The sequence below is a fragment of the Phaethon lepturus genome, unplaced genomic scaffold, assembly GCF_000687285.1.
Source record: "Phaethon lepturus isolate BGI_N335 unplaced genomic scaffold, ASM68728v1 scaffold7947, whole genome shotgun sequence".
Taxonomy (NCBI): domain Eukaryota; kingdom Metazoa; phylum Chordata; class Aves; order Phaethontiformes; family Phaethontidae; genus Phaethon; species Phaethon lepturus.
Window position 1 is genome coordinate 24,434 of NW_010553978.1, and position 22,654 is coordinate 47,087.

The window sequence follows — 22,654 nt, forward strand, 5'->3', positions numbered from 1 at the left end:
AGTGTGGGGTTCTCTGTTTTTAGCACAGGCACCACACAACTATTTCACAGAATCACGGAATCTTTAAGGTTGGAAAAGACCTTTAAGATCATCAAGTCCAACCATCAGCCCAACAAATTCTGTGTGGTGCAGGTAGCTCTTCCTAGAAGCCAAAGAGAGCCTGAAAACAGAAACAGCACCAGACACAGAGCTTCTGTTTTTCTGGGCTAAGCTTCTCAGCCAGCAGATGCCCAAGTCCTGCTGATGTGTTGTAGCATGAGTATCACCTTCCCTTCACTGCCTTCTGTTCCACCATGATAAAAACGTGCTCGGCTCATGAAGAAACGTGGACATGTTTCCCACAAGTAATTCAGAAATGTTTTCCCTTAGCTGAAATTTATCATCCTAGAGATTCCATATTTGCTATATAAAGCTCCTGAAACTTGTCAAAATTAGGAGGTTGTCTACCATCATCTATGACAGCAGAAAAAAACCCCTCAAAACTCAACACCATTATTCAAAGCCTTAACATCATGCTCCAGTAAATCAGAATTCTGCAAACCATAATAAAAGAAAAAAAATTATACTGCACCTTTTAATTAAGATCTGTAAGTAAATCAATTCCTCCTGAACTTGTACCTAAATGAATAACCAATCACAGACCTATAATTCAAATAATAATAGCATTGCAAAAAGAAACCAGCATTTGTGCCACCTGCACAGGATAAACTACTAGCTTTCCAGGTATGTGTTAGGATTGAGTACATACATATTCAGACTACTTTATTAAAAAATATAGACAAGTTTTCAAAAAGACTTCTCTCTTATCAAGACAAGCCTGTTCAGCAACTGACAACTCCTAGACACCACTTGCTCAGATTTATGAAGAAAGCAGGATGACTATACCACATTGTCTGCTTGAAGGTGCTTAATAACAAGTTGGTAAGATCAGCTACCAGCAAGTTAAAAGTTAGGAATGAGTACCCTACAAAAGACAGAAACTGTCAATCAGACCTTGCTGAACCTATTCACTAATGAACCAACTTAAAGCTAAACATGAAAGCTATCGAGTGGCCCAGCTGAGCAAACACTTGAAGTTGTACAGCACAGACAAGAACTATGGTCATGCACACTGCAGTTGGATTGCCTTACTTTTAAATCTGATATAGCAGTCATTGCAGAAGAGTTTGTTGTTTCGGATCCTAACTTCAGCTCCAGAGCGGGATCCCCCAAGGTCGCATCCACAGGCAACACACTGTATGATAGGTGAATAATTAGCAACTCCTTACAAAATACTGAGAAACAAAAATGCTGTTCAAAAGCAGCTTGGATTAAGCTCAACAAAGCTTGAACCATAAACCCACAATCACTAGAAGCAAATGTGTAACGATTAGTAGACCAAAATGCAACCAACCCTGAGAAAGTATTTTAAGGCAACGACTGAACAACAAATAGCAGAGATACACCAACTAAGCAAACATAAAGCAGATGGTTTTTAGAGCTTAGTTCATTAAATCTAACTTGAACTTCAGTTTCTCTGAAAATTAAAACTGGCTCAACACAAAAAAAAATTCGGTCGCTAGATGGCAACAGCAATTTTGGCACAGAACACCTGGGTGTGCTACTTGCATATTTCCAGGCAGCACTATACACTGCTGGTGTCCTCAGCCCTTTGGCACTCAAAGCAGCAAATACTCAGGCACCCCAAATGTCCTGGGCTTGCATCATAGAAAAAACTTCTTATTTGGAGAGGAGCCGATTTCATTTTTCTTGAATAAACACATGAATAAGGGGCTTGGTAGTTTTCATGCTAACATTAAACTATTTAACTATGGTGGCTGAACACATCTTTGCTGTCAATATAAACCACCTCTGGAAGGAATGTAACCCAAAACATAACACTCTCCTTACTGAATTTACAAAGCAAAGCTGACTACAGGAGGACAGATAGTTTGCCTGCTTAAATGAGTAATCAATCTTTTGGATGGCAGTCTGTTCAACAGCTCATTAGTCTTCAGAAATTCGAAAAACAGAAATCTGGTATTTTATTCTGTAGGTTAGGAGCTACAGGTGGACTCCCTCACACAGAATACATGTTCTGCAAGAAAAGGAATGATGACCAGTTCCCACGGATTACTCCTGTCCCTCCTGCTCAGGCAGGCAGGACCAGGAAGACCTTTGAGTCAATCCCTTGTAATAGTCCAGGTAATGAATTTGAGCTGGGCACATAAGACAAGTGTTCTGAACCAGACTCAAAAGTCTCTTTCTGAAAGCCATGGAAGAAGTAAGGTCCAACGGCACCTCCAAATCAGAGTCTAATTCCTCATCTGGTGTTAGGGCAGGGAAACTAGGAGTGCTTTTACATCTTTTGCAGGCAGGCGTTTATTCTTTCAGCTCTGTGTACGGCCCAAGCTGACTGGAAATCATGTAACTATGTCTCAGTGCTGAGCATGAGCTAATATACCTAGCTTCTCACCAGGGTTGAGTAGCACTAAAGACAGCTTCTGGTTTGGTGCTGGGTTTTATCCTGCTAGGTTGAACACTGACAACATGCCTTTGCCTGGAAAGCACCACACAAATGCTGTCTGCTATGATTAGTTTAGAAGTGATGGGTCATCTTAGATGATTCAATTGCCAGGGTCCAGGCTGAGATTTCAGTTTTTTAAGGAGCTCGTTTCTCTGGGAGAAGTGGCTCAGCACCTTCTGATTTTTTGCTGCCTATTTGAAGAAGGAAGAACTTAGATCTCACAGTCAACGGGCCCATCTTACTTGTCAAAGTTCTACTTGTTAGCTCTGGCATTTAAGAAATACTTCTAGAGTTGAGGGCTAAATGCCTGCAGATAGTACTGCCTCACGGAAATATGCATGCACCACGCTGTCAAGAGTAGAAGGCAAAGCAAGTGATTAGTAGAGCCCCAGTGAGCATAACACTGAGTAGCCATGCGTGCTCCTGATTAGTTCCTGTTCCTTCACGATGTGACTCCCAGCTCTCACCTTAAAGCACTGTAAATGATAACAAAGACCAAGAGACTCAATGATCATGGCTGCTCCTTTGCCCAGAACGTTATTACAGTATGAACAGATTTTCTTCCCACTGACTGACCTAAATATAGAATGAAAATCCTTAAAACCAGCTTGAAAAGGTTTAAAAGACAAAGAAAAGTTATCAAAGACTTTTTGAGACTAAAAATAAAAACACACTGGTAGAAAGTGGACTATTACACTGCTTGGGGAAAATAAACTGAAAATTAGTACTATTTACAGTAGATCTGAAAGCTGAAGTGTTATACTTTAGATCAAAGTTACATAGGAACAAATGAAGAAGTTCTGTCACATTCTTGGGAGATACTTCCTTGTACAAAATACCTTCTACAAATAAACATAAAAAGTATATTGTTAAGTTTGGAGAGTAAGAACACAGGTTTTGTGCTCCTGCCTTATTTCTTACTTGTGGGGAATCATCCTGAAGGCTAAGTTTTAGCAAGCACCCCTGCCAAGTCCCACCATCTGCACCTTGTTAGATAACAGAAGGCTAGTCCTGGACACATAATATTATGTTAACTCTTCTAACATAAGCCATACAGAGGTCAGTTTCCATGTATCTACCAAGACGTTAGCAAATGGAAGTGAGAACAAGATAAGCAAACATGCTTAAGAAGGTAATTTTCTTACATTATAAAGAATGTGATAAATTGACCCTTTTTTTTTTTAAAAAAAAGCTAGGTCCCTACAAAGTGCCTGAGAGTGTAAGAGCTAGTGAAGCCGTGTTCACACTGTTGTTATATATAATAGAAGTAATTGTATGGGGATGATTCTCTATAGTCTTATCCCAAAGTATTTTTTAAATGTTTCAAGTACATAAAACAGCACACTTATCTACCCTACCAGAACTGAATTCCATTTTTGTTTCAAAATATGTTGCAATTCTTTCTTTCTCCTCCTAGATTAAAACCAACATCCTATTCTGTAATTCTCCAAGGTCACAGGTTATGAGCATTCCTGAGTGCTCCTTGAGATGATATTGACCACATGCCAGGAAGGGGGGAGGAGAGACCAAGATGAGGGCCATAAAGTGTGGGTTTCAGGAATCTTTTATTAAAACAAACCTAAGAAAATAAATGTCAGAAATGCCATCTGGAGTAGGCTTTTACTAATCATCCTGGTAACCAACATACGGCTTGGAGACGGGAGATTTATTATTCCAGTTCCTTTGTTTTTTTAACCAATGTCAAGCAGTGATGACAAACCTGGGGCATTTTCTGAGTGACTGGAGTAGGGAGGCCCATATACCAGATATACCAGACCATATTTCCACTGTCCTGTCCAGCCAGAAAACTCCAGGTACTTTTCAGACTTGTTAATCAATGTTATGGGCAAGACCACTGCTGTAGACCACCACATATAAAAAGTCTGCTCCTACTGCAGCCTGACATTTATACATTCCCAGCAGAAGGGCACCCACTCACCTGCTGCGTGTCTGAGACCCTGGCTGGGAAGCAGAGAGGGGAGACTGAGCCCGGGGGGCTGCCTGGGACATGGAGGGGGCTCTCGCAGAGGTGGCCGCAGGAGGTGCTTTGCTGGAGGAAGGAGTGCACATGTAGGCTCGGTTTGAAGTGGACACTGGGCGACTGAAATCTTGACTAGAGGACAGAGATGAAGAGGAGGCAGACTGGTTCAGCCATGAATGGTGCCTCCAAGAGCTTGTTCTTGAAGAATCGAGATTGTCCAAAGACTCCCCCCTGCAATATAGGTACACATACAAATGTAAATGGCAGTACAGCCGGAGCAGAAGAGCTACTACTTTCTTATTTTTTAAAAAAGGAAACCATTATTCTAGCATTTTTAAAATTTTCTAGCATGAATATGTTTGTCTGATCACCCTGAGCAATATTCTTCATATACCGATTTAAAATGTTTGAGCCACAAATTATGCTTTGTGTCCAGTCCTAGTCTCATGGGAGAAAAACAGGCGAAGCAAATGAGAGGTGGCACTTAACCACTACAGTGAATAAAGGCAAAACACTCTTCACTCCCGCCTTATCAGGGTGAACCATATCAAAATCCGCTGTACTGCAACGGACAGCAGATACCAGGTTTGTTTTTGTTTTCTCCAAGGGATACCAGAAGGAAATAGCAATCCACCCAGACTGGATAGTATCATCTAGGTGCAAGGTGTTGGCCCAATAGCCAAACACTCTCCTGACTGATAACTCAGCTGTTTCCTAAGTGACAAATCCAACATTCATACACTACTTAAAGCAAGAAAACTCCAGACTTCCTGATGTATTTCTATGTTAAAAAAAGAGTATACTCTTTAGCCATAATAATCCATTTCCACAACAAATTGTCATGCTGAAATTCTTAAGCACATCTGTCAGTGACATGGCACACTTACTGATTTCCATTGCTGGTATACTGACCAAGAAATAAGCAGCTCGAGTTATTTACAGCTCACAACCACATTCTTTATTTGCAAAAAAAATATAATCCCAGGCTTAATACTGCTAGTTTCTTCTATCTGTGCTGCTATTCAGTTTACCTTACAGTATTTCACAGACTCAACTCGTTTCTGTGCTTTGTAATACAAGCTGAAGTTTAGAATAACCAAACAAAAATATTTGACAAGAGACAAAGTTAATTTTTAACGTGATTCCTACCTCCTCATGCTATTGCTGTACAGATTAATAGGCTCTTTATGTATACTGGAACTGCGCTGCCTAATCCAGCTGCTGTCCGTGTGTAGAGATGTTTTCTTCCTCATTTCCTGAAGGATTTGCTGTCTCTCCAACTCTGCTGCAGAAAGGTTGTGCTCCTTCTGAGACTTCTTCTGCGAGTCACCCGTGTTCCAGGACCTCTCTGAACACTTGCTCTGAGTACCTGTTTGGACAACATGCGCAAACTTCAGCTAGACACCTTAAGCCACAAAAGCAGTTATCACACATCCAGTACTCTGGCTGTAACTCCAAAAGCAGTCATTCATCATCACATTCACAAGTTTCTCTAGTTCCTTTTTACAGTGGAATGACCAGTATCAAACTTGGCAATACATCATTATTACAGTTTTTTCATTTGCGTTTCCATTTAATGTGGCCTTTTACATGATGTTTAACTTAAATATTAGGTATTTAACTTAAATAAGTAGGTATTTTCCTTCATTTCCCAAGTGTATATGCATATTGCTGTAATATTGACTATTGACTATGTTGACTATTCCTGCAATACAAACCAAAGCATATACGGATTATATAATTGAATGGTTGGATACTTTCTTTCCCTTTAGGAGTTCATACTCTCTTTTTCTATAAATTGTCCTTGTTTTCAAGAATTCTTTCCTTATTCAAGGCACTAAACACATTGCTTTACATGAACATGGGGGGGATGGGAGATGACGACAAGAGTGTGTAATCTTACAGCCTTTGAAATTTTGGAAGGGGAAACAAAGAAGCCATCCTTCTCTGATGTGTTGACATGTCAGAAAGCAACATTTTCTTCTTTATTTCCTAGATCCAGCAACTATTTTTTATAGTAAGACTAATTAAGAAAATTACTCAGTGATAAGTCATTCAGTTGAAATTTCAATCCCTTTAAATGCTGCTCTGACTACAGATTTGCTCTTGGTTTTATTGTTACAGATTACCATTATAAACTATTATGGAAGTTTACTTGCTCATTAGTTTCAATGATCAAGCTTTAGTGTGTGAAAGCAGTGTTGTCAATCTGCAATATTTCCTCTAATACACCATTTACTTTTCTATGACTACTTATGATTACTTTTCTTAACCATGATTTAGACAGACAAATAGCTTTCGGGCATTTTCTACTCTAACATATTTATAAATATGGTTGGTTTGTTTGTTTTACACACATTCCTCTAAAAATGCAGTAATGTAACTGAACAACAATTCAAGAAAGGCAGCAATGAAGTAGAGTCCAGGATACAAGCCACTGTGATGGTATCAAGAGCAGCTTCTAGCTGTGTTATTCCTACACTAACAGAAGTTAAAAAGAGTGAACAGTTGTATTAAATAAATTAGCATCTTGGTATGTGCAGCTTTTTTTACTGACAGTCAACCTATCAAGGGCACATACATCTTTGATGATATACCTACATGATTGGTTTAATCTCATATAAACATCAGTCATCTAAAATATAAGCATCTAAGATTTGTTTGTAATCACTGCTATGGCACTTCAAGACAGCAGTTAATCATATTTGTCCTAGGCTTATATGTTACTGTATGAATTTCCTCTTGTTGTTAAAGCTTCATAAAATCATGGCATGGTATGAATTTGAATTACAATGCAGCTATCAAAAAGCACTTTGACAATTAATTTTCTTAGGATGGCTATGTCCTATACACCTTTTTTAAAAAAAAGAACATTTTAAAAAAAAATGGAAATTAAACAGTACTTACCATTTCTGATTGTGTTGAATTCATTCAGTTCTGAAGTTGACTTGGACTTATTCCTAAGGATACAAAAAACATTCATTTCTCTGTCTAAACTAGGAGGCCTTGTCACACACAAAGATATTATTATTGCAGATCAGCGATACACAGCCCTTTTTCACCATCCCTCCCATCAACAACTTACGCTGTACTTAAAACAAGAGGCAAAAATACACAAAGACCAACAGGATATAAAGGGGAAAAAAGATGTCAATATTTAGATGTCAATAGGTAATCACAGATTAAAAGTTAAAATTTTGTATTGAAGGTTCCCAGTACTTCAGGTATAAGGGACCAATCATTCTATTTGCTTCAACAAAATCATGTAAAAACCAAAGTCCTTCCCTGCAGAGGCTGTGTGAAGACTACAGTCAGACAGTCAAAGAAGTGGTAACTTTCAAAGCAGGTTTATAAATTATTTAACTTCATGAGAAACTTAAATCATACTTCAGCACCGTTACTAGACCATAAGCAAAACACCTCCTCAAACACTGCATGTAGATTGCTCTTGGGAAAATTTATTATTCACTGATTATACCCAGCAGCATAATTTTTTAATGAGTTTTAGCCAAGAAATGTCATTCAATATATAGGAAGACAAATGGCAAAAAGCTGGTTTTCTGACAGTACAGAGCAGGAGCTTCAGCAACACCTCTGTGCTGTATTATTAGTTTCAAGTAATACAGCCAAGTTTTTTGCTTAAAATACTTTGTTAAAGAAGAGAAATCCTTTGCTGGGTCACAACTCAAAGCTACTACAGCAATGTGTTTACACGTACAGCACTGGCTGCACAACAGTGCTTTGAGGGAGCTTTGGCCTTTGTCTGTAAATAAATGATGCATAAACTGCATCACATTTCTTGCTCCTCCAAGTTCTGATTATCTGTCCTACAGTGTGGACCTATTTTATTATCTGTTTGAGAAGATGCAACAATTTCAACAGTTACCTGTATTAAACAGGAGCTCCAAAGAGCAGGTCAGCCTTGCCTGGGGTGCTTTTAGCACCTGAGTGTCCTCACACATATATCCAAGATGTAACTATTTAGTACAGGCACTTTCTGAAGTTAGATTTAGACCTTCCATTAGTAACAGACCCATTAATTGCACCCTGTAAATTTTGGCGTTCCTCTTAAGAAAAAAAAAAAATGATGCTCACACCAACTAAAAGAACTGATTAAATACACAGCAGAGGTGATCTTTCAGAACTACTGTGGGATGCCACCTAAGACAAAGGCTTGATACAAACCTTCTGGATTTAGGTTACTTCAGCATTTTTTAACCACAGCCCAGTTATGGGAGGGAGAAGAAAAAGCTGTCTATTCAAAAAGCCCAAATCTGCAGTGGCTAATATATTGTATTGAAATAACAAAGCAAAACAGAAACAATAATAAAGCCCCTAAACAACCACTAAGCAAAACAAAATAGAAAATAGCCAAGGTAAGAGAGCATAACTTAATGGCACATCAACCATCTTCCTGATAAATATGCTGCTGCTGCCTCTTACCTCCCTCCCTGTTTACTTTCTCTTAAATTGCACAATCCTGATTGGAATGACTGCACCTTAGTTTGTATAGCACGTTATGACACAACCACAGTATTATCTGAAATTGTTTTCCAGCCAGATAAGTCTAGTACCACCCACATGTTTACCTCCTTATAATTCTGCTTCTCCCAGTAAAATCCTACTGACTAACTGTTGTTTACAGCACAGCGTATAATTTGCCAAAAGTTTGGTTGCTTGTTTTCTCAATATTAAAACATGCCCATAAAAACTGCAAAACACAGCAGAAACACAAAGTATACGCTTAACTGCCATGGCTAAAGTTTATTGGAATTTTCAAAGCTTTCTGACACAGAAATGGTGATGTTACAGTCTATGCTAAGATTCAGTATCACACATACCTGTCAGCAAATGACTGGCCAGGTTGCTCCTCAATGGTTTTAGAAACTTCGTAACGCTCATAATGCCTATAAAAAAATAATGATGTTCATATACAGAAAGAGACATACATAGACATAAGTATTTTCTACTAAAAATATTCAAAACAGATCCTTAAAGGAAAAAAAAAGGAAAAAAACCCCAAACAGTTAAAGTTCTAAGGAGGCTTAATTTTGTCAGTTGAAATACAATTAAGAAAAGGAGGCAGAAAAAGAAAGGTTGTTCAGAAAAACTGCCTGCAATTACGTTTTCATAAGTCACAAGGAATCCAAACCTGAGCATGCCAAAATGGTTAATACTTACTGCTAATGATGTTTCAACCTATCAATCAATTCAGTTTCTTATTACCTGTCAATGAGAGGATGGCCAGCTCGATCCTCCACTGTTTTAGATACTTCGTAACGCTCATAATGTCTAGAAGCAAAATACAGATAGAAGAAAATATGTATTAAACAAAAAAACATTTTCTACAAATTGAACAAACAATAAGTGCACATAGAGAAAAAGGAGAAAGTTCAAATGTGTTAGTTAGAAACAGGAAAATACATGAGAGAAAAACCCTGAAGACTTTTTAAGATGCTGCAAAAATTACAAGTATCAGTATATGACAGTCATTATCTCATCCCTTTTAAAGGCAGGAGGCAAGCTTTGTCCAAACACAGCAGTTCTCTGAAAGCTACATGCATTTTCTAGCAAATTGTATAGGTGTAGTTTGTCACCCATTGAGAGACGCTAACTTCCACCAGCAAAGCTCTTCCAGCTGCCTGTCTCCAACTTCAGCACTCTTTGCAGCAAGTATCATGCCTTCACAGATGTTCATATAACTTTTCAGTTTTCAAGTCATATCTTTGGATAGCATCGTAAACCAAACACTTAATGGGAAGTATTTTAAACCCCAGTTTCACTGAACTTGCTCCTTTACTATTAAGCAAAGCCATCCTTGTTTAGCAAAACGCATCCTTTGGCACCAACCTCAGAAGCAATGAAATCCCTTGAGACTAAAGCATATATCAAGGATTTAGATATGCAGGTATTACAGCAGCTTAATAAGTTACCATACAAAGTCCTATTATCTTGCAATTGGGGCAAGCTAAAACTGTAGAGATACCCTGGCTCAGCTGCCAAGAAGAACCTGTTTAGCCATGTAACTGTGCCTCTGCTTTGCTCAGCCGGGATCTCAAGCAGCAGTCATTTACAACAAGCTAAAGTAACTCCAGGTCTCAATCTGCCCTGCAAAAATATGCAATTTTATAACCATATTTTTTTCTCCTAAGACTTAACTTGATACCATGCGTTATCTTCAGTCATCTCTTATTACTTATATAAGAAGAGGGGAAAATCCTCAAGGGAAAAAGCAAAGCTAGTCATACACAAGGCAATAAGCTAAATGCACAAGAAATAAGGAAAAGTTACTGTTTTAATCTGTTTCAGACAGACTACTCTCCCATGATGCCTGTAATAGTAGTCTGAACATTTCTGGGCAAGAACATGGACTTGTAAACTAATAGTTGGGGGAGTGTTGTTCTTTCCCCCCCCTTTTTTTGTTTGTTTGTGTTTGTTTTTGTTTTTAAACCAGCTGCTGAAGGAGGTAATGGAAGAAAGTATTTCATGCTCTAGAATAAATATATCCACTGCGGGTATTTCTAACAGTCCATGATATCTAAGCCAGTATCTGTTCACTCATACACCATGATCCCCCTCATCAATAAATTAACCCAATGGTGCAATTAAACTTCATTGTTGCACTGTCGAACTAACACGAGAGAGGAGTCTGCAAAATCAGTCACGCATTTGTTGGAAGAGAGTTGACTTGGTAGTTCTTCTGAAAGCACTGTATGTTGAGCCACCGGCTCTCAATTTACAAGCTTATGCAGGATCCTTACAAAATCTTCACACTAAGTGCTTCAGGCCCTCTTTGATTTGGCTATAGTTACTGTATTTATACTTGCTATTTAAAAAATGAGCAGAGGTGGGTTAACAGAGCACTTAGTTCACAGGGAAAGACTGATTCTTCTACCTTTAGAAAGAAAGGCTATCCTGCTTACTCTACAGTACCTACCTTACATGAATACACTTATACATTCAGGACATGCATGCTCCCTTTAGAAATGTATTTGAATTTTTGATGCAGAAGGAAGAGGGAGTACATCCCATCACAAGCGCACACCTTTGGTACTGAGGCATCTCCACTGACGCCTCCCTCTGCCTTTCAGCCTGCCGCCTCTGCTCCTCCATCTCTGCCCGCCGCCTCTGCTCCTCAGCATACTGCTGTTCTCTCTCTTTACGTTGTCTCTCAAGCTCCAGCTCTTGGAGTTCCCTTTCTTGCGCAAAACGCAGGGCTACTTCTTCCTGGATCCTCTGTTCCTCCTGAAGCCTCCTCGTTTCTTCTTCCTCATCCAGCAAGCGCGCTGCCAGCTCGCTTCCTCCATCTCCTTCTGGCTCCTCAGGAATATTTGATTCAGGGCTTGCCCTCCAGCTGGACACAGATGGAGCCCGTGCAGGGACAGATGTTCTGTTTAAGGTTAGAACAGTCTGCTCCTGTGGTAAAAAAAAAAACCAAAAAACCTGTTTTAAGGCAAGAGAGCTGTTTTTTAAGCAGGTTGCTCACTCAGAAAAAAGTTAATTTATTCTATGAGGGAAGACTGCAAAAAGCATCCCAAACACTTTCAACGCAAGACCCACAGCGTACTTTGGTTTCATGTTTTGAGTGCCTGCTAGCACGTTCTCCTAATGCAAGAGCTTCATTCCACACGGCAGCCTTAGCGAGCCCCACGGGTAGCATGGCCACAACTATGTGAAACATTCTGCTTTCTAAAGTATCACTTACATTTCAAGCCATCCCATCCCCACTTAAATACCCATGGAAAACAAACTCTGCCACGATACCCAGCATTTCTCCCTATTGTTTTGACTTAGAAACCTGAGGCCTACCTAAGTGCATATACACCAAGATATACACTGCAAGTGTGTATCAGACGAATAAATTTCACATGAATCCTGATGTGGAGCAAACCCCCACCCTCCTCCATTCTCCTACCATTTGAAAGTCAAACCTCAGACCTACCACTCTATGACTCTTCTCTCAAACATGAGAAAAGGTCTTTCAGTGGTCAAGGGATGTTTTAGTTGTAGGGAACAAATACTGTTTATGGGTCCCTCCAAACCTCTAATGATAGTAAAAATATGAAATGGTTTACATTCTTGAACAGCAAAGTCTTCTAACAGCTCAAAGAGCTTCCTTACTGAACTCCTCAGCTTTAACTTACAGTCTACTTATTCGTGACTGTACAAACACAACTGATCTAGCTAGGATGCCTGAAGCAGCACCCACATAGCCATAAAGAGATATCTCAGACACCTCCTACACTCAGGAGAAAACCCGTTCAACTTCCCATAATCAACAGCCACAAAAGTCAGCATCTACAGAAACTACACACATTCAATGTTTTGAAACATATGACGGCAAGTCATGAAGTTGATTTGACATGTAAATTTATCAGAGACAGGATGAACTGGTTGCCAGTAAAAGCCAGGCACATAAGAACATGCCTCATGATGAAGTACTGAAGCAGAATTCCAACAAGTAGCATCAGGAGGTGCATATACAGCAAAGGTGATGATTTCATTCTGATCACAGTAATTAATACATGCTGTAACTTTCTTCCAACATATTTCTGGTGTTAGTTACCTAACCAATCCGTAAGGAAAAAAGTCATATTCAACAAGTCTCAAAGCATCCCATTTACTCTTTCCTTCCCATTTTTGCAACCTCTTTCTACCAAGTCATAGACAATAATTTATTTTCCAAAATGAGAAGATAAATGGCATGGCAAAATAAATTATCTATCTGCTTGCATGCACCGACTGTAAGGAAAAAAAGCCATCATGAAATTAAACAGTCAAAGGTGAAGCCATGTTCACAGCCTACCTCATCAAAATACTTGGAGCTCTCTTTTTCTGCTTCCTGCTTAGCTCGTAGCCATTCTTCCCTCAGTTTTTCTTGTTCCCGTTGGTATTTCTCCTGTTAGGTTAGATTGAAGTTAAACACACAAATAATAAACATAGTATGTTTTATTTGCTGTTACTTAATGTGTTTTGTAACAGACCAAGGTGTCAAAAACATGCTCGACCTTCACTAGGACATCAGGTCTGTCATGAGTGAATGAAATCCTAACTCAGGTACCATCAAAAGGAATTCTGCAACTGATTTCAGAGAATCCAGGCTTATTACACTAAGTCTTCTAACAACTGATCTCACATCTGTTTATATTCCCCATCTTAAAGTTTAGTTCCCATTTGAACAAAAATCAGCTACCTAAGGTATTTCTTGAAAGATGGAGTGATTGTATTTAACTTGGAATTGGGCACATAAATACGGTAAATATAAAGTGATCACTAAGTAAAGTATGAGGCAGTATTTAGGTTTAAGCAAGAGCTCTTAGTCTTTTGGAACGTTATCTAAACAAAAACCAACTTCTGGGCCTCCAAATTTGTCCTATGACTGGATTTGGTATGAAATCAGTGTAAGGTCTTAAGGCATTACTCAAGGTGCAAAATAAATACATTGGTGGTTTTGTCAGTCACCACTTAGACCTTGAGAAAAGCAAAATATTTAATGATGTCAGAAGTAGGCCTTCTAAGACGTTGGAAATAAGCAAAGAAAGAGTTTGTTTCCTTTATTATTTGAAAATTCATCACTGGGATCATAGGGAAGAGAAAGAACGTTATCACTCTGGCCAAATTTTATACTTCAGGACTAAAAAAGGAGAAGCAAAGAACAAAAAAATGATGGCAGAGGGCTGACACTGCTCTCAAGAAAGGGGAGCCAAGGCTTACATTCTTTAAAACCATCTCTTCAGGCATCAAATAGAGCACCCAAACCATAACAGAGACCACAAATATGTTTAGGAAGGCACAGCTCTTGCCTTGCAGAGTTTGTAAGCTAAAAGGAATGACAAAAGATATACCATCCAGAAAGCAACAGCGTTGCTAAGCTGTACTTTGACATCACACTTGCTGCACCCAAGGGATTGCCAGCCTATGATTATGAAGATTAATTATACCTGCAATAAACGGTCCTGCTCCTTCTGCCATTTTTCCTGTCGTTTTCGTTCTTCCTCTTGATCCCAAACCCGACGACTAGGAGCACTAATCGATGGGACTGGGAGCTAATATAGCACAGAATGAAATAATATGATCTTCTTCCATGTAATCAACACTCTACCTTTTAAAACATGTTTTTTTAAAGCAAGAAATAAAGGCCATTACAAACACTACAGCTTTATAGTGACAACGACCTAAATTAGCCTTTTCTTCAAACAGACATAAAGCAACCATTCCATCACACATTAGAAAAATCTTAGTCATTACTCTCAGATTCGATAATCAATTTTAAAGCAGTATAAAATGCAACAGAAAGCAGTGGACTTCTTGAAAAGACCAGGATTATACCACTAATTAGTAGTTTGTAAATAGTACTTACATCAGGCATTGCAGGCTCTGGGCCTCCTGTAAGATTTGGAAGATAACAAACAGAAATTATTAGAACCATATATACTCACTACTGCAAGACTTGTGTAAAAGTGGGAAGCCCGAGCTTCAGACTAACTTTTGCTTCCTTAGTAAGCCATGCTTGCATTTTGCCCTACTGAACTTACTTGACATCAGAATTCACTAGGTGCTTTTAACTAGTGTGCGCCATTGTTTAAAAGCTTTACATGCTTACAAGTGCCATCAGCAATTGCTTGAATTAGCAGTACATCTCCCACTGTGGCAATACAGAGGCTCTTTGCTACACCTCTCCTATTATTATTCTGAAACCCAACTGTTTAGCATGACCAACAACCAGAACGCTGCTGCAGGGTAAAGCAGCTACTCACCTGCTGCCCTTGACGTGAATTAAGAGCAACAGACATCCATAGGCAACTTCTCTACCACAAAGCCATGTGTTTTCCCCTTTCCAACTGTCCTCCTTTCCTACTCCCAAAAGCACACTTGAATTGTGTGAACTTATCACCATTCATCACAAGCCTTATGGTATTTGAGGCTATCGTGCTTGGTCTTAGCTTGTGCCAAGATCCTTATTACAGAGATATATTAAAAGTTGAGAAAAATGTGGAGAAGCACAAGTATAGTCCTTTCCCAAGCATCACCTCTATTTTTGTTTGTTGCTAGTGTACTTGTTACTTAGCTGTCCACATTTCAGTTAAAAAAAAAAAAATGCATAAATGCAACAAGCTGCAACAGTTTTCTGAAGTATGACCACATGAAGTGGAAAAAAGGTCAAATTTAGGATACAAAAGATATCTAAGGAGTCACAGACTAGCGTCCAATCTATAAATGCACAATTTTGTCTCCATTATCAGATTGCAACAGCCACAGTGATAATAGGACAAACAGGTTTCATCTCCTGCAATTGCACCAGGAGATGTTAAAGTGAGGCATAGGCAGCACCGATCTTTGTTCCGCTCTTGTCTTGCCCCTGTAAGCTTATGCTGGCTTGTACAGGCTTTAAAAAAAGAAACTCTTTCATATCATTGTAAAGCTAAAGTGTCAAAAGTTTTAAATGAAGAAAACTGTACTGAGCGTACACTCTAGAACTACGCCCTTCTCTTCCTCCTCAAGCACAACTGGAATATTGCTATAAAATTTATTAAAATAAGAACCAAACTTCACAGCCAGCCTTTAAAAAAAAAAAAACAAACAAAAAAAACAAAACAAAAAAACCCCAACCAACAACAAAATACCATCATATTGCAGATATAATGCAGCAGAAGTATTTAAAAGCAAACAGAACCACAAACGCAGATTGATGCTGTGGCACTTCACATATCACTTCTGGAAAAAACAGAAGCCATCACCAGTGAAGGTAAAGTCCTGGCTCCACTGAAGTCATTGGCAAAATTCACACTGAACTTCCAGTGGGCCAGAATTTCACTCTTTCAAGCTACAGCAAAACAGCAAGGCATACATAGTCTGACAACAGCATTAGACGTACAACATTAGTGGAAGTATGTGAGTTGTGACATGCAAAACATCAAAAAGCAACCTACAAAACCAAAATTGAGTGCCTCATTTTTTGCCTTTAAAAGCTAGCATATTCAATTCAAAATTTATATTGGTCTTCGGATCTTGTGACATCACCACATAGTGGAAAGCCAGCACCTGTCTTTTTCCACCAATTTACATGAAAGCACAGAGCTGCAACTGAAGACAAACTCAAATCCAGAGTGAAGTATTTTATCAACAGCTCTGAGATCTGTGCTAAGCCTCTTCTGGAATATTCAACATTATTCTTGTTTTGTAGGTAGTAGCAAACCTTAACAGAGAGTGCTATCCTTCATTCCTACCCAGTGAAAAAAAAAAAGTATAAAGAACATAGAAGAGATTTAAACAGCTATAGATACAAGAGAACACGCAAAGACCCATTACCACAAAGGTAGACCCATGAATTGTAAGAATAACCTGATGACCCTGGGGAAAGAAGGGAAATTAATTATGTTGCTCCGTCATAACTGCAACAAACAATGCTGAAGAGGTATAGCACCCAGCACCAGACTTGTTAGGAGGAGTGTGCAGCAGGAACAATTTCATGGAAGTACATGAAATGTTAGCTCTTTGGTTTACCTTGTTCAAAAAATTGTGACCGTCTTTTTAAGTTTTTCAAAGAAATAGGTTCAGATGCTATTTGGAAAATACAGAGAATACAAACAAGTCAATGAGGTGCTGTCTTTTTTTTTTTTTTTTTTTTTTTAATGACTATCACCACTGGATAAGAAACGTTTGTTACACCTCCAATCTACAGTAAAGTCACTTCAGAAAAATAAAAAGCTCCTGAAACACAAAGGAAATCTGATCTTTCATAATAACAAATACAGTTTTTAGTAGGTTACATCATATACCGATTAGTATTTCATTTTATCACTAACAATGTCCAACTATAACAACAATACGAGTGTCAAGCTTGGACTCAGATTCTCCCCATCTAATTTAAGCCTCCACGACTGAGATGCCAAATTGGATTGAGGAGCCTAATCACCATTTAAGGTCATCAGAAAGGCATCTCCAGAGAGAGAGCAACTGATCTCACAGGGGAATTCTTTTATAAATTGCCATATGCCTTCAAGATAAAACAAAACACAAAGTTCCCATTTAAGGATTATCATTCCATTAGGAAGTATACGTACCTGGTTTCTCTCACTGTCATCAAGTAAGGCTATTACTGTTCATAGCATTGTAAGGAATTATTATTCATACCATAATAATCAATATTGTTCTCCAGGAATAAAAGTGTAATAATTATAGTAAAACAACCACTACCCCCAAAACCTCACAATTGAGGGGAGGGGAGAAAAAAAAAATAATTGAACTTTACTCTTCCTAGGTAGTGAAATAAATCAATACTCATACTGACTCAGTCTCCACAAAATGCAATAGCAATTACAATAAATTTTGTACCTCCCCTTCTCTTTCACCCCTACCACACAGTAAATTTACAACCACTAATGCAGAGATGAGGGGGGTTGTCATTGCTTTATTGCCAGTTCTTCAACTGCCTACCACATTGTGGAAGCAAACTACACCCAGTTTGGGTGCAACTGGATCCCTGTGATACCTGTCTACCTTTCAGTTCATTAAGGTCTCGCTTCACTCAAAGCTTGCAATGATTACAGGTTTAGTGTCCGTGCTTGTTGCAAAACCACACGATTAGCAGATGAAAAGCAACAGTGGTTTACCTCTTTGTTCATTAGAGCCAAGGTCTCCTTGCATTCCATTTATCAATTTTGTTTCTGTATCCTAAAAAAATAAAAAATAAAGGGCCCAGGTTCATCAGATTTGTGGAAGTTTATCCAATTACACATCTACCCTGACAGGAACTGTATATCATGAAACACTTCAGAACAGTTTCCACAGAAAGATACAAAACTGTCTAAAAATTCCTGAGTGTATTATATGATAAAACAACTGCGGACATTTGAGGGGATCAATAACCAGCTGTGAATTGCTGGCTGAAATAAAAAAACATTAGTTTGCAAGAAAATGCCAGAAGCCAAGATCTTCTTACTTCAGCTCCTTGGCAGGCAAGGTGTTATTTGCAAGTAATTTGAAAGCAACTATACACTTGTTCTTTGGGGCTGCAACTTTCATTTACGCTAATGATGGAGGTAAAAGTCTTTTCTAAAGAATAAACACTCCATACATTCTCGTTAAAACATAAGTGTCCACTTATGAATACACAGTAGCAGGTCTTTAAACATCTTATTTACCTTAATAAGTACATAACTACGTTTCCATATTTGCAATATCCTATATGTGTCTTAAGTAAATACAAGTAAAAATAAGATTTCCAAGGTCTTTTCGCCATCTTCCCCCTATCAAGGTGTTACATTTTTACTTTCTTCCTCCCCCCAAATCCTAGGACCCTTCAAAAACATACTCACAGAACTTCGAAGGCTGCTGGAAAAATCTCTTTTTGTTGATATGGTGGAAACATTTGAAATGTGTTCTCCAGAAGTTGCATCAATCCATTTATTTTCAGATGTACCTATAATGTTGGTAGCCATACTGGTGAGATTGAGGATTTTATGCCTTACATGTAGCAGGGAAGGCTGGTCTTTGCCCCAATCTTTTTGGTATGTGGAGGATCAAGAATTTAATGTAGACAGTAATGTCAAAGAACAGAACAAAAGTTAGTGAAAACATGTTAAAATAACACAAAAAACAACACATAACAGAAGAGGGAGAGACACAAATCAGGTGGAATTTGTGAAGACAGGAAAAAGGGCTTTTATGAGCAGACCGCCTTCCCCAAATATGCAAGTGTTAGTCATAAGCAAGGTAAAAGTTTACCACGTTTTGCTAATATGGACTACAGCAGCTTCACATTACAGAGCAATTAGTATTCATTGGAAACTATTTAATTAGCATTAGTAAGGATCAAGAAAATTCTTCCAACTTTACTCACACAAGGTACAATTTGAGTCATACACTAACCAGGGAAGGGTCATTTTCATGTCTGTGCTCGTCAGAAAGCACAGAGGGAAAAAAACAGGCAGTCTAAACTAAACTAGCAAAACTGATGAGGCGAAGACAAATGATAATCTTCTCTCAGACTCCATCATTTCTCCCCTCCCACTACCTAAAATTTATTAAGTGTGTTCTTCTCCATTAATCTCACTCTTCGTTTGTGTGAGGTCCTGTAGAAGTTGTGATTTGTTTCTTGTCTTTCCCTCACCCCAGTACTTTTTTCCCCACTTGTTGGTAACTTACTCTACCTAGCTTCCCACTAGAAGAATGTTTTGTATTTATACAGCGCAAGAAGTCATTGGTCACGCTTACAACTCTGGAGAAATTCTTTTTGGACTTTGAAAGGGTATCCTGATTAAACCCATGGCAAGTCTAGACATACTACCAGGCCTTCAGCCAGGATGGAAACCTTCACTAGCCAGAACAGGTAGTACCATTCCAGAAAGACAGCATCACAGTATTCGGGTCAATGGCCAAAACCATAGCACAGCAGTGCTACATCATCCACAAGCTCATATGCCACCTGAAACACTCCCTGAAGAAAGGAACACAAGATCATCCTTCCCTGAAGAAAGGGAATTGCTGATGGAGGGAGAGAGGCTCTAATAATATTATTATCCTCTAGATACTAGCCCCTCTTCATTTTTGTGGTATGGCAGGAAAGAAAATGTAACATTTTCTTGTGTGGTGGTTGCACACTTTTTTACCTGTGCATCCTTTCAGAAACAGGCCAGAGCACAAGAGAGATGTCAGTAGTTCAATGCTTTGTAGACTTGCTTGTCAAGACATTTCTAATGCATGAGTAGTTAAAAAAAGCCAAGTTGTGTTAAAATGCAACAGACATGGTAGCAAACTACTTAGCTTAGATACATATTACTACTGTAAGGGTAATAAGGACTCTCAGCTGTCAGGTACAGCAGAGACAAAGCTTATTTGCCTTACAGAGCATAGTGTATCTGCCTGATGAAACAACTCACCATTCTTTCCATATCGTCTGACATCCATGAGAAGGTTTCCAGTTTCTAGTGCTCTGCTGATGGCTTCTTCCCACTGACTGTAGTCCATACGTGAAACCTTTGTGCCATTGACAGCAATGATCTCATCATCTACATGCAGCTGACAAAGTGCTGCAGGGCTACCTGTAAAAAACAGAAGAAAAATAAAATTATTTTGTCTCCATTCACAACTTTTTTTTAACCGTAGTCGTGACTGGGAGATGGGAGCAGGGGAATCATTCAAGGAAATGCTTATTGGTGGATATTCAGAAAGTCTTCCAAAAAAATCTACTACACTGCAATATAAGGTCAGTAAACTCAGTATCAAAGTAGTGTTTCAATTTGAAACTTACGAAAATGACAAAGAACATCAGCCTTTTGGACTTGTAAGTGTTCACATTCTGGTTAGCCCATTTAACAAACAACCTCTGCGCCCACTCTTGCCTTCACTAACTCACCTTTATAAACTGGAATAGGGAGAGAGAGGCAGGCAGCACCACAGCGTCTGTAGCCAATGATTAGCTGAAATTCAGCCAATGTTTGGGTAATCCTCTAATTTGCCCTAAAAAATAGCCTCCACTTCATTAATTTCAGTAGAAGCTGGCTTTCTCATATTCTTATTTACATTTTCTGGACTCTACTGACAAGACCATGCTGCTTTACTGCTTTGCTAAAACACGTTTGTTAGTTCTGAATTGACTAGTAATTGGACTCAAGATATTGCTGGGTGCTGTCCCATCAGCCTTCTTTGCATTCTACTTATTTTGTCTATTAAGGGCAAATTTTATTGCAGCTTGGACTTTGAATTCTACTGATATTTTGCAAGACAGGCTGCACTTTATACTCTTTTTCATCTACTACACATTGGCAGGTGATCTCACTAGCCTAAGGACAGAGAACATACAGTGCCAGTTAATAAATTTTTTATATTTAATTCAGAAAATGGGTGAGCTGAGAAATTCAAACTTCCCTAAGTAAGATTTTTATGAATTATATCTGAATGGTTCTTCCATTAACAATTATTCCCTTAGCAGAATAGAAAATGGAAAAGTGAAAACGTAGTTAAAGATTGCACAATAAATCCTCATGTTAATAAAATAAACCAAATTTGAATTACACAATGGAAGCATTTTCCAAAGTAAATAGTGAAATCTACACTTCTTATTTAAAATACACCAAGAACAATGCTGTATTACATTATCAGAAACAAATGTGGACAAGCATGACAGAAGAATTTAGACACCATATGCTTCATCCTGACCATCTCTGACTCACTAGGAAAATGCTGCTATAAGTCTGGATCATCCACGAAGGATTCAGAGAGCTTTTAATATTCCTGGCACCTGAGGAAGTTAAGAAATGAAGAAATGCTATGCTTCCTAATATTGCACCAGTGATTCACCATAGTTCACTAAAAAAAAACCCAAACCACTAACTACTATGTTAGAAGAGTGTAGCTCCATACTCTATTTTTATGCATTCTTCTTAAAGTATGGACTAAAAACTCCATTAGCAGTTATCAGTAAAATTTCCAAAATATAGCAATTACTTTTAAGTAATATTATACAAGAAAAGGTGGGGGTTTTATTTGGAGGAAGCAAACATGGGTGATAGTTAAACTGGGAAAAATACGCGTCTCCTTTGAGCCAGGAAGATACTAAAGAATTAATGGATTTTCAAGTCTATTAATGGAAGGTACTACTAAGGATACTGTTGAAGATACTATCACTGAAGTTACTATTTTCAGCAACATCATACAACATTTGGAATTGTGTCTGATTTCAAAATCTAAGATCTTTAGTACCATATAATTTGACCACATGGAGACTGAACTTTATGCTCATGGTACAGAGAATGCTACAGGCTCAAGGAGAGTCATCAGAACTGGTAATTTCTCCGTTTTGTGTTGGGAAAGAATGAGCTCTAGGAACCAAAAGAAGTGGTGTTCATTTTACTCAAGTAATTCAACAGAGATGAGACCCAGCTCAGAGGTGAAAGCAGTATACTTCAGCTCAGTTTTAAGAAAGGAAGGGAGTTTAAGATTGCGTGTTCCTCCTGTATCACTAGAAACACATATCCAGACCATAACCCAACCATACAAATTTGAATGAATAGCAACAGTCTCTAGATTGCACAGGTAGACCTAACACAGCCAGAACAACTTACACCGCTCAATTTTTGGCAAGTAACTTTGCCAGCTGCTCTTCCTCCACTGCCTCTACAGTCTTTGAATAAAAGTGCTTCTCAGGAGTGCAAACCAGGGTGCCT

At 38.5% G+C, this 22,654-nt stretch overlaps 1 protein-coding gene across 1 annotated transcript in view; it reads right to left on the reverse strand.

Annotated features, from left to right (window-relative positions):
• Positions 1 to 574: 574 nt before the first annotated feature.
• Positions 575 to 22,654, reverse strand: part of LMO7 (LIM domain 7) — a 42,364-nt gene continuing 20,284 nt past the window's right edge. Inside the window, exons 15-30 of the mRNA XM_010291678.1 lie at positions 20,369 to 20,530; positions 18,806 to 18,990; positions 18,101 to 18,161; positions 16,992 to 17,048; positions 14,848 to 14,873; positions 14,429 to 14,533; positions 13,294 to 13,386; positions 11,533 to 11,903; positions 9,714 to 9,779; positions 9,329 to 9,394; positions 7,395 to 7,447; positions 5,637 to 5,856; positions 4,446 to 4,718; positions 2,974 to 3,082; positions 1,132 to 1,234; positions 575 to 618 (exon numbers count right to left, since the gene is read on the reverse strand). Coding sequence (XP_010289980.1) covers positions 575 to 618; positions 1,132 to 1,234; positions 2,974 to 3,082; positions 4,446 to 4,718; positions 5,637 to 5,856; positions 7,395 to 7,447; positions 9,329 to 9,394; positions 9,714 to 9,779; positions 11,533 to 11,903; positions 13,294 to 13,386; positions 14,429 to 14,533; positions 14,848 to 14,873; positions 16,992 to 17,048; positions 18,101 to 18,161; positions 18,806 to 18,990; positions 20,369 to 20,530 — 1,994 coding nt within the window. The remainder of the gene's footprint in view (positions 619 to 1,131; positions 1,235 to 2,973; positions 3,083 to 4,445; positions 4,719 to 5,636; positions 5,857 to 7,394; positions 7,448 to 9,328; positions 9,395 to 9,713; positions 9,780 to 11,532; positions 11,904 to 13,293; positions 13,387 to 14,428; positions 14,534 to 14,847; positions 14,874 to 16,991; positions 17,049 to 18,100; positions 18,162 to 18,805; positions 18,991 to 20,368; positions 20,531 to 22,654) is intronic.